Source organism: Thunnus albacares, chromosome 13 (assembly GCF_914725855.1).
Source record: "Thunnus albacares chromosome 13, fThuAlb1.1, whole genome shotgun sequence".
Taxonomy (NCBI): Eukaryota; Metazoa; Chordata; class Actinopteri; order Scombriformes; family Scombridae; genus Thunnus; species Thunnus albacares.
In genome coordinates, this window is record NC_058118.1 from 17,106,487 (window position 1) to 17,118,744 (window position 12,258).

The 12,258-nt window shown below is 40.9% G+C and overlaps 2 protein-coding genes across 2 annotated transcripts; both read right to left on the bottom strand.

Moving 5' to 3' along the window:
- Positions 1-558: 558 nt before the first annotated feature.
- Positions 559-5,214, bottom strand: LOC122995482 (pinopsin-like). The gene is made up of 5 exons (XM_044370758.1): positions 3,962-5,214; positions 3,076-3,244; positions 2,228-2,399; positions 1,900-2,133; positions 559-1,219 (listed from the first exon to the last, which is right to left on the bottom strand). Exons 1-5 carry the CDS (start codon positions 4,395-4,397, stop codon positions 1,046-1,048), a joined length of 1,185 nt encoding a protein of 394 aa, XP_044226693.1. The 5' UTR covers positions 4,398-5,214; the 3' UTR covers positions 559-1,045.
- A 1,807-nt stretch (positions 5,215-7,021) lies between these two features.
- htatsf1 (HIV-1 Tat specific factor 1) lies at positions 7,022-12,123 on the bottom strand. The gene is made up of 10 exons (XM_044369859.1): positions 11,923-12,123; positions 10,629-10,787; positions 9,919-10,132; positions 9,699-9,746; positions 9,449-9,603; positions 9,089-9,252; positions 8,858-8,954; positions 8,683-8,772; positions 8,424-8,561; positions 7,022-7,451 (listed from the first exon to the last, which is right to left on the bottom strand). The coding sequence occupies exons 2-10, from the start codon at positions 10,785-10,787 to the stop codon at positions 7,182-7,184; spliced, it is 1,335 nt and encodes a 444-aa protein (XP_044225794.1). The 5' UTR covers positions 11,923-12,123; the 3' UTR covers positions 7,022-7,181.
- Between the last annotated feature and the right edge of the window lie 135 nt (positions 12,124-12,258).

Sequence of the window (12,258 nt, forward strand, 5' to 3'; positions counted from 1 at the left end):
GAAGCCTGATCCAAAGTCTGATTTATCTTCTTCCTCTGTGCTGTGTTCTCAAACTGTTACACTGGGAGACATGTTCCTTCACCACTAAGATTACAGTTATGTTTGTTTGTTTAGAAACGGCTCCAAAGACCAACAGCAATCACATTTTCAGTCTCTGAAGAGCAGTTTCTTGTATGGCAGACGTCACAGTGCATGCATGTGAACGCGGTTCTGTTTGTACCACATTGTATATTTCTCAGAGAACTTCAAGATAAAGTCAAGAGGTTGTGAAATGTAGCAAAACAAGCTATTGAACCTCTGTAAACAGAACAGAAGGTGTTTACCGTACAAAGAACTACTCTCCTGAGACTGAAAATGCTGTTATTAGTCTTTGGAGCCGTTTCTCAACAATCCACCGTACTTAAGCTTTTCCCGGTGTAACAACACGTCGTCCACTGCAACGGTGTGGCTCATTGATGTGTTTTTAATCATTTCTGTACAACAATGGAGGTCTACAGCACAGAGGAATAAGATTTATCAGGCTTTGGATACAAACACAATACTTGTAAGTAGGATCGATTCACTGTTGTTTTAGCTCTGGACATGAGATTTGTTGACAATAAGAAAAATCTCCTGACAAATCATTTAATATAACTGACAAATAAAACTCTGAGATAAAACGTGCTGCTGACTGTTAAAAAAGAAAAATATAACATGTAGCTTAAAGTGTAATTAAATGCTCTGAAGATCAGACAACAAAATGAGCTACATGTGATGCACAGTGTAACAACTGACTGAGGTAACATCTGACTGCCGCTGTGAAAAACAGTCAGAAATAAGCTTCATGATCGTAGTTTCACATTTGGTTTCAACCAGATTTATCAACAAAAGAAGTAAAATCAACACAGAAATTCAAAGAATAGGAGATTAAAAAAAATTTCTGCAGTATAGATTTTTTCTAACTTTCTTTGTTTCAAAATGAAAACAAGAAAAAGTGAACCCTTTATTTATTTATCACTGACTTAAATGACCTTTGACCTCTATGCTGCACAGCGAGCCACTAGCATCAGGGCCGGCCGCTTCCCCTAGATGTGATCGTGGCAGGTGTTGTGTTTAGTTTGTCAGCTGGTGGGATGGTAGCTGGAGGCCACGCCCCCCTGCTGCTAGGCAACATGTGGTGGATCAGGGTGGGTGGGGTATCTGAGCCGCACCTGACCATGTACAGGAAACACCTGCAGAACTAAGACGGGAAAAAAGACACAAACAGAGGAAGACGAAACAACAAAATGAATATGATACAGTAACACAAACACATCCAGAGCTGCAGGTTCACTATTATTTTATAGTAAGTGATGGAGACAAAATCCACAATCCTCAATCTGGACTAAAATGTATTTAAAGGTTTATTTGAGGCTAATATGATGCTTCAGCTATTCAAATTAATCAAATCAAGTCAATATCTTCCAGTCTTACAGTGTTTTTAGTGCTCAATTCCCTCTTTTTGTTACTATACTTCCTCTGCAGCTGAACAGGAAACCTGCACAGATATATTTAAGAAGTTTCCATTTGGAGTAAAGAACAAGAGAAGGAAGTGAAATTCAACTACTACTGTTGTTTAAGTGGCCTCTGGAAGTCTGCTGAGGGGTAGCTTGCAAAGGCTAACCAATCAGAACAGAGGGGGGGCCGTAAAGACGCTGAACTGAGAGGCTGCATAAAGAGCTGCTTTCAGATAGACTTGAAAAAATGTGAGCTTATCCTTTAATTATTGAGGCTTATAAGGTTTTGTAGAAGCCAGTGTGCCTCTCAAGTCTTGTTTTATTTTGTTTGGAGTTGAAGAAAAGCGTCTAGAAGGAGAGAAATAACGTCCTCCGATGTCTGCGTGTGAGTTCAGAGGAATATTTAGTGGAGAAATGTTGTCACCTGCTTGTTGAGCAGCACATAAATGACAGGGTTGAGGACGGTGCTGGTCTTTGCCAGCAGGGACGGGACTAAACTGGCGGCAGGTGGCACCACACCGGGCCGTCCAAAGGAGGAGAGCATCGCCACAATCCCGTATGGCATCCAGCACAACAGGTAGCCCGTCACCATGGAGACCACCATTAGAAGAACACGGCCTTCCCTCCGTTCAGCAGAGGACTGTTTGATCCTGGTGACCTGGAGACACACACACACACACGCTGCTTTCACAGACACTGCTGCGGAGCAAAACGTTACACATCAGAGGTCAAAGGTCAAGCTGTGCGCTCACCTGTCTCGCCACCCCTCGCACAGCCAGCAGGATCCTCCCGTAGCAGAAGAACATGAGCAGCAGCGGCAGAAGCAGGCAGAAGACGAACAAACAGCTGATGTAGGAGCGAGCTGTGGCCGAGCGCCGGTGCCACTCGACGGAGCAGGTGGTGCCGGGACCTTCGGGCCCGTAGCTGCTCCACGACACAGGACACATGTACTGGTCTCATACGGTGCATATTTAGTGTCACAGTTCTGGTTCTGTGTGATGATACGTTTAATATCTGGCTGAAACTGCAGTTTGTTCACATTTTTTTTTACTTTCATGTGTTATAACAGCTTTAAATCTAAAATTCTGTGCAAAGTAATATAGTTCAGTCTGGTGCTGATGATCCAAAATAATCAATACTGAAGACGGAACAAGTAAAGAAAATATTTAAATAAAATATTTAAATAAACACCAGTAAGTTTGAAGTTTGTCTGAAGCTTAGTTTTTGGTGTGTGACAAGCTCTTTCTTCACTTTTAAAGCTTTTTTTGTCTCATTTTGTTTTGTTTTATTGCATATTATATCACATAAAATTTGTTTTTAATTATTGATTAGCTAGTTGTAGGTGTTCTGTCTATGCAATGCTCTTTAAGAAAGGATTGCGATTAAATTTAACAAATAAATACTAATTAAGTTAATTGTCAGAGGCATTACTTATTATCAATCAAAAAGCTTCTTCTTTTTATTAAGTGAAAGAAACCAGAATACTTTCTTCTGAATGGGCCCAAAGTTTTAGGATGACCAGAGTTCATCTGACTGAATAAATAAATGAATGAATGATCTAATGATGACCTGATGTTAATATTGGGGTCAGTATACAGACCTGCTCCAGCCCAGCAGTGGCGGCAGAGTCCAGACCAGTGAGTAGAACCAGGAGGCCGCTACAGCGAGCCTGGCCCTGCGGTACTGAGAGCAGTCTGATCGGGTGCTGTGGATCACGACCAAGTACCGCTCAAAGGACAGCAGAGAGAGAGACACCAGAGACACTAGACCTGCCAGAGAGAGAGAGAGAGAAGTAAGTAGTAAACATTTATGAATCCCTCCTTTTATTAGCCAATAATTATGACCAGAATAACAGAAAACCTCGGTATGGAAATGTACTTCAGACTCCATCTGACAGCAGAGGTAAGACATGGGACCCTCATGTACTTCAGCCTCATGTCTCTGTTGCCTACATACAGGAAAAGAGTTAATTTTTAAATATCCTGCTTGCTTACATGAACAGATTTTGAGGCAACTTTATCACATTTTTTTCTTGTTTTTTTTAAGGATTTATGTGTTTTAACAAAGGCAAACACAGAAAACCATCTTGGTAGTCCAGTTAGGAGATTAATGTGAGGAATTATTAGTTTGGAGCAAAATATAAAAGTTTTTTTTTATGATAGTCATAAAAATGTTTTAAAAAATTCACATCTGGGACAAGAGCCCCCCCCCCCCTCCCCTGCATCAAGATGAGTGACAGACTATCTATTGTGCGTTAAGGTTGACGGTATTATTTCTATTTCTTACTTTCTAAACTCTCCTTTTCTTATTTCTTTTGACTTGGCTGAAAGTGTTTTTTCTGTTTTCTATGGGAACAATAATCTAAATCACTTCTTCAGCTTAATATAGGGCCTGTAAGAAAACTTTAACAGAGTACAGAAAACTGGCAGAGTGAGATGAAGCTTCTGTTTTCATTCAGGACTTTTTAAAAGACCTCGATCACTCACCGCAAAGCGCGTTGGAGAAACCGTACCACCGGCACCCGTAGGTCCCGGTCAGCCACCTGCCGCGCACGCTGGCCGCGAAGCTGACTGGAGTCCCGAAGATACAGACGAGCATGTCGCTGACGCTGATGTTGATCAGCAGCAGGTTGGCCGGAGTCCGCAGTCCGGGGAACCGGGAGAACACAGCGAGGACCGTGAAGTTACCGAGGAAGCCCAGAACCAGGATGAACCCGAGGAGCACGGCCGCCGCGGTGTGTCCCGCCCGGCTTAGCGCACCGGCGGGGTCCGACACGAGGCTGTGCCCGGTGCTGATGTTGTTGCTAGGCTGCAGGAGGGTCACCATGGCAACCTGGTTATCACTCTGGAATAGTTTAAACCACAAATAAAATGGAGGTTTCCTAAAAAACAGAGAAAAAACGACGGTTTTTACTTCAGGCATCAACAAAACCTGGTTGTGCGTGTCAGAGATCCACAGAAAACTCACTTATTCAGCCCACTGAGGAGTAAACATGACCACAAGATGTTTAAATACACCGGAGGAATTGATGAAGCAGGTGGGAGAGGTGACTCTCTCTGTCTCCACACCTGTGACCCACTTCCAGTCTTTAAACAACTTCACATGTCCTAAAGGATCTGAGAGGCTCTTAATCTTGTAGTTGTAACAGAATAATTTCACACCTGAGTCCATCAAAGAGAAGAAAACACTGGCACAAAGAGAGAACGACCACCAACAGAAAGAAGTTACACCTAAAACTAATCAATTAATTGTGGTTAACACAGTTTGAAGGCAATGAAAAGAAGGCAGGTTATTTATCTTTTTCACATTTTGTGAAAATATCCTGATATACCTAAATATCTTCAAACCCAGAATCTAAACAAGACCAACAAAAATACTCGGCAAAGAAAGAAAAAACATTGTTTATAATGAAAACCCTAAATCACAGTTACGACAGAAATAAACTGACCTTCAGTGAGACCGAGCACACACTCCCACAAAGGAAGAATGAAACAATCAAAGAGGCAGAAGTTGATGTTTTGGCGGAGACGGCCGTCACTTTATCAGAAACGTGTTTTTATTCTGTCGTTTTTCTATTCTGCTTGAATCTAGACCAGATTGGGGACCTAAATAACTGAGCCAACATATCAATAATACAAGCTGTGGTTGATGAGGATGAGCCAAGAGCTCACTCAGCTTGATGCTGAAGACACGACAATCATAAACATTCACAGGCTGCTGCTGTCTGTCTGTTCTCCATAAGATTTAACTTCTAAAAATGACTGAAAATGGCAGATGATTATTATTTAAGCTTTTCTTTTTTTAAAATATTTGGTCAAATTTCCCTTTATGAGTCGTCTCCTGAGTGTGTATCTTTAATGGCGTGAAAAGCAATATTTTTATGCTGCTCATTGCAACAAAAACTAAAACAAAGACGTGCAGTGAAGCTGCTTTCTGGACCTGAATCATTAACTTTTAAGTAACTTTAAAAGCCTTTATCTAGAATCTTTTATCCATACTCCTTATTTTACTTCCCTCCTCTTTTTAAATTAATTTTAATGTTAATGTGTTTCAACTGCTTTTTTCATGTTTTGTAAAGCTACATTTTGTGTATGAAAGATTCTCTATAAATGAAGTTTATTATAACTTTTATTATCACCGTACACACACACACACACACACACACACACACACACACACACACACACACACACACACACACTAGATGTGGGCTAAACGTGTGGACCTCTTCCATTGATGCATCTTTGTTAGAGGACGGATTCACAAGTCTGTCTTGAAACAACAGTCAGGAGCCCAAATTAACATTGAAGGTTTTTCTTGCCATAATCATTCCTCCTGTTCATACTGACCATTATAAGATTATAAAAATGTATTTAAAAGTTTATCTGAAGCTAATATAAAGCCTCAGAGTCCAAATGAGTCAAATCAAGTAGATTTTTGTTACTATACTTTCACTGCAGAGATGCTATAAAGACTAAATGTGGCAGATATCCACTTGCTATGACTAACTCACACTGCTGAAGCCTCATAAATTTCAGATTAACTTTTAAATGACTGTGTGGACACACTGTGGATGTTGTCCCCCATCATTTACATTTAAAGGGGATCTTTTAATAGTCAGTATGAACAGGAGGAATGATTACAGTGAGGAAAACCTCTTCTAGTGTTCATATGGACACCTGACTGTTGTTTTAAGACACACTTAACAAAATTGTGAACCTGTCCTTTAACCTTAAGTGATGCAGGAGTGTCCTCCACTTACATACAAACATGAACTTTTGTTGAGTGTTGTTCAGCCCTTAAAGCAGCCACAGAGCAGGAGTCGGATCACAGTTCAAAAATTCGGTTTATTTTGCAGCTTTTTATTGAAAATTAGAGAAAGGCTGTATTTTCACCTCTTCATGTTTGCCATTAATACAGTACCAGTCAAAAGTTTGGACACACCTTCCCATTCACTAGAATGAGAAAATGTGCCCAAACTTTTGACTGGTACTGTATATTGTTTAGAGATCTGTGGGGGGAGGGTATCGTCAAGGGGAAAGTCTTGCTTTTTTTGTAAAATAAAATGTAAGTTTCAGCCCAATAATTTTCATATTGTCCCTTATTCAAATCTTTACACAGCTTTGTCATTTTATGAGTATTTGCTGATGTGTTCACATGTTTGACAGTGACAATTAAAAGAAAAACAGATCACTAAAACAAACTTAGGCATTAATTTCACAACATGCTGCACCGCAAAACACAAAGGCGTAATGATACTGGATCTAATGTTGATATAAAAAAATATACTAATTCTGATATAGTCTGAGAAATAAAGAACAAATCAGAGCACGCAGCTGGTATTAAAAAGCATAAAGACTAAAGTTGACAAATCTTATATGATTCAAATCCTGCTCATCTTCATTCTCAGTTATCTTTATAGAATTCATTCATATTTTAAAATAGTGTGAATGAGCGGACTCACAAACATGAAGGTAAAGCTGTGTATTGAAGGAGTAACCAGCCTGTTTAATTACAATATAAACCAACACTGGGAATGATGAAAATAGGGTAGACAAAATCATTATTTTATTTTTCTACATTACAAAACACGTCAAACAGTCTGGACTCCTCCTCCTCCTCCTTCTCCTCCCCACACAGAGCTTTGCAGCAGTTCAAGCAGGACTAATTGGTTGCCATGGGGACCAAAGATGTGCATGTAAGTGTCTAAGCTTCCTCGTCGTCACTTCCTGCCAGGCTGCTGTCTGTGGAGTCCACTTCCTGTTCCTGTTGCTGTGAGGGCTGCGGTTCTGTTTCTGGGTGCTGTTTGGGTTCTGTAGTGCTGGAGGGTTCTGTGGGTTCTGTGGTGTTGGCGCCCTCTGCTGCTGGTTTGGCGGCGGAGTTGTTGTTGTTGTTCTGTTGGCCCTGAGCGCTCCCGTCTAGGAAAGTAGACCAAGTCTTCAGCCGCTCCTCCCGCTCTCGTGTCGTCTCTTCCACCTGCACAAGAAGAATTCACGTGAAAGATCCAAATCTCACCACATGTAAAGACTAAAAATAATCACAATAAGTCAAATATCACATAACCTGTTCGTGTTGAGTAATGTCCGATACACTACAGTAGCCTCTTGGCATGTAAATATGTATTTTTTTGTTTATTAACCACAATGACTTCTACCACACATATTATTATATCTTAACAATGATAATAACATTTTAGACAACTGACCTACAAAAGGTAAAGATATCAACTGCAGAGGTGTATTTCCTTCCAGGATAACAGTGAACAGTAAATCAGGTTATTATATTATTATTACTGTGGAGCCTCCTTCTTGTAAAGTTGAGTGAAGTCTCTTTTCTTGAGGTAAATTTCTGTTTCTGCAAGCATGCAAGTATTTAACAAACAAGGACATTCTTTAAATCTTTAAGAATACGCCTATGATTTAGTTTTGCACTTCCATAACTCCCGCAGGAAACACATTTCTAAAAGTGATCAAAACTGATCTGGCAGAGGCGTCGATATCTGAGTTTAGTCACTAAACTTTCAAAACGCGTCTTTGAAAACTTTCTGTTAAAGCCCCTGAAAAGGGCTGAAAAGTATTTCTACGCAAACAACATAAAACAACATATTTAGTTATTAAGAGTTTGACAGTATCTGCTTCATCAGACCTGTGAGTGTGTGTGTGTGTGTGGTTTAATCAGATGTGACTGACAGCTGTCTGACAACATAAACAACTCGGCAAGTGTCGTCACATTTTGATTCCAATTTTCCTCAACTCTGATTCATCCACAGACGTACGTGACATCCGCTTTTTCCAAATGACCGCAGACAAAAACACAAATATAGAAATCTCTCATGTGAAATAACCAAAACTGTTCATGTAAGACGCCGTCACTCTGAGTAAGAATCTGACTGAGAAAATCGGTTGTTGTGTATTGTGTTTAAATCCCCAAATTTTGCATTTGTTATACCTGATAGTCTGTCGTTCCATCCCAAAGCTGAGCAGACAGCTGCCTCCCTCCAAACCAGCGACGGTCGAAGGACTGGATGCATGCGTCGGCTTGATCAGGCTCCTTAAAGGCGACTGATGCCACGCCGTCCGGGTGTCTCTGCAGCACAAATACAACCACACGCCGGCTCATTACTGATGCTGCTGTGCACATTAAAATAAAACTCAAATCAAAGACTCAGTTTACTCTCGTTCTACTACGACACTGATGTTATACTCACATCAAAGAGGATGACCTTCTTCACCTCCCCGAACTTTTCACACTCTGTCCGCAGATCGTCACGATACTCGTTCAGCACCAGCGGGTCTTCCTACGAGAGCACAGAGATTAATACCCAACGATGGACAGCGAGAGTGTGAGAGTGTGTGTGTGTGTGTGTGTGTGTCTCTCCGCACCTCAAAGTCACTGGGATGGAACATGTTCCTGATGATGACAACTTTTTCATGTCTCTTCCTCACTTCTCCTTTCTTCTCTGGCCTCCAGTCCAACTGTCTACACACACACACACACACACACACACACACACACAGGTAAGATCAGATGAATCCAATTCAGCATTTTTGGGGGACGGAGACTTGTTACTTTTAAATAATAGTTAAATAAAAGGAACTGGAAGTAGAGCATACTTCTGTTGCTGCTGCAGCTTCTTCCGATACTCTTTGTTCTTCTTCTTCTTCTTGCTGGCGTCGTACTGGCCCTTCAGCTCGAACCGTGCCGCTTCCACATGGAGTCTGTAACCTCTGACCTCTGTCTCGTCAATCAGACGCGTAGCCAATGCCACCGACTCCTTCTGCAGAGATTCACAAACACAAACACACCAGCTGTCACAGTGTGTAATTCAAAGCCATGACTCAAAATACGCAACTCTGCCAAAGAGTGAATACTCCAAATAATGTTACCAATATCATCTTTATTAGGCGATACTTTTTGTTGTAAAACAGAGCAAGTGTGTCATGTTTCATTCCAAACAAGGAAGACAAACTGACCTTGAGATAGCAGCAGAGGCCATCTCCCTTCAGATTGCCCTCTTTGTCCTTGTAGAGTTTGACCTTGTACTCTTCAGTGATGGGGTCCCGCATCACGATGCCACACTTGGACATCATCTCGACAAACTCTTCAGTGCTGGTGTCAGGGGGCAGGCCTGGAGGAAGGAGACGAGGAGAGAAGAGTCAGTAAAGACTACTAGTTGGACGGCTGCTTCCTTAACAATGAGGGAAGTTAGTTAGTGATACCAACCTGACACATAGACGTTAGTGTTTTTATTGTCGTCAATATCAAACCATCCTGCGGGCATAAAAACAGGGGAAAAAAAGCATTAGATGGTAAAAACTTGAACACACACATAAATATCTTTGTAGACAGGGAGAAAGGTAGAAATATACACAAAACTGTCTCTTTTAAACAACCATTCTTTGATTCCTATTTGTATGTTAGGTTCCTTTGGATGTCGTTCTACCTGGCTCCGCTTTCCTCTTCTCCCCTTTCTGCTTGGCTTCTTTAGCTGGGGTCTCCTGCTGCTCTGGTTTCGGTTTTTGGGCGTCATCTCCCGGTTTCTCCTTCTCTGGGGCTGCAGGGTCAGTGCTGCTCACTGCAGCATTGTTTGCGTCTGGATCTCCGTCCTTAGTGAAGCCATAGTTGGCCTGGTAGGCTGCGATGAAGTCCTCTGTTATCTAGAGAAAGGAGGTAAACCTACTTAACATTAACACAGAAACTGGCTGAAGTGACCACTTGTGATTGGATTTCGCTTTTCCTGCTCACATTTGATTTTATTTGCAGGAAACTTTGACTGCTGCTCAACAGAACAAATTTTAAAAATGTACATTTACATTTGGCCATGCAGCTAACAGAGGTGTCATCTCTACATACTAAAAACGAGTCTCAAAGTCTCACAATGGAACAAAATAAAATGTGTCACTTTGTACAGATGTGTATAATGTATGTATAAATTTTCAGTGGCGCAACATTCAGCAATGGCACAGAATGATAATAATACACAAGAGTCTGAAATCTCAATTTAGAGTAAAAACTAGTGTTCATTATATTCTGTACCTGTACATTTAGAGGCAGCATCATATCAATGCTTAACTAACACAGCTGCAAACACAGACAAAAACAGTAGCAAGGAAGATATGAAATAATCATATGAAGTTAAAAAAAAGTTCATACTTTAGGGAACCAGGCCTTCTTTTCATGGTCCCAGTCATACACAGTCCCGTCCTCCGGGTCAGTATAGGTAAACGGGTCAGAGCCGTCCACATTTCTTTGACCATAGAGCTCCTGCATCCGCAGCTGCTCCATAAACTCTTTGTTGGCCTCACCGCTCATCTGCAACAACAGTGTGTAAAGTCAAATCACCCACATTAACAAGCCATGATATTTCAACAAGTATGTTTTTGATTAATTATTTGTTTAAGTGTCTTGGTACCCAGCCCACATGGGCTGACAAGACAATAATCAATAATAACCAGGATCGCTACATTACAGATCATGATGTACAGTTCAATACAGATTCAAAAAGAGAACATTTCAGAGTTTACATTGCAGAAATGTCCTGTTATGATGGATAGAGTGTTCTCTGTTTTAGCTGCCAAACATCTCCTGCAAATGTCACCAAAACAAAAATCTCCTCATTAAAAAGCATCAGCTTCAGACAACCAAAATAAACCAGGATTTTTCAATTGGATCTTTTCAAACAAATTATTCCTAAAATCACTTTACAAAGAGCAATGAAATACAAAATGAAATTCATCCTCAACAACACCAAGATCATAAAAAACACATAAACATTTCTCTTTGAGAATACCTTTATATCTGCCTAACAGTGAAGTACCATTTCTTAACTGAGTACACAGAGACCTTTGCCTTCACTGTAAATCTAATTTTATATATGGTTTCTTACAAATGTCTTTCTTCCACTGTTCCTATATATAATATACATAAACTGTATCATTGCCTATGTGGATGGTCTTTTTTACACTGAAATTGTGTTGGTTTAACATCCTGCTTTGACTTTTCCTAGTTAAGGTTAAGGCAGTGAGTAGATCAACAACCACTGTGTTGGTCGGGCCAGTGCTGAACAACTAACGTTATACAATACAAAATTACTTCTGTTACTGGAATATTTCAGTTTGCTCCTTACACATGAGCTCCCACAACAATGAATTTTTGCAAACAAGCTATTCATATCTTGTCCCTGGCACTGTCACCGCCCAGTAACTCGTGTAAAAGGTGTCTGACAGGTGGTTTAATTCATCACACTAAGTTCCTGTAGTGAAAAAGGCCTATAAGTATTAAGAGTGGACAGTTTGGACATAATAAATCTACCAGTGTTAACATGGCTGCAGTTCACGTCAGGGTCATTTCCTGTTGCATGTTTAGTGACATTTGAAGGTCTCTGCTTGGGGCTGCTGGTATTAAAAGTTAGTTTAGGTTGATGCTAACAGACGTTAGCTAGCTTTACCTTTCACAACGTCAGTCCGGGGAAAACAAATAACTGGTAGATGTGAAGGTTCACGAAACAGACTCCCTCCGCCTGAAGACACAACCACAGAACACACCTGGCTGCTGGATTTTAAGAGTATAGTGTTTTTAAATCCGTTTTATTGACCAAACGATCACTGCCCGCTAACGTTTAGCTCTCGTTCCGCGACGACGCTTGAATGAAGTACTTCCGATGTCATGCTCCGAATGCGCATGCGCGACACTGGACATGGAGCGCTCGATTTGTAACACAGCGTTTACCTCTTTTACCGTAGCGACCTGTACAAACAATCACTCCGCCCGCGATTTACTACAA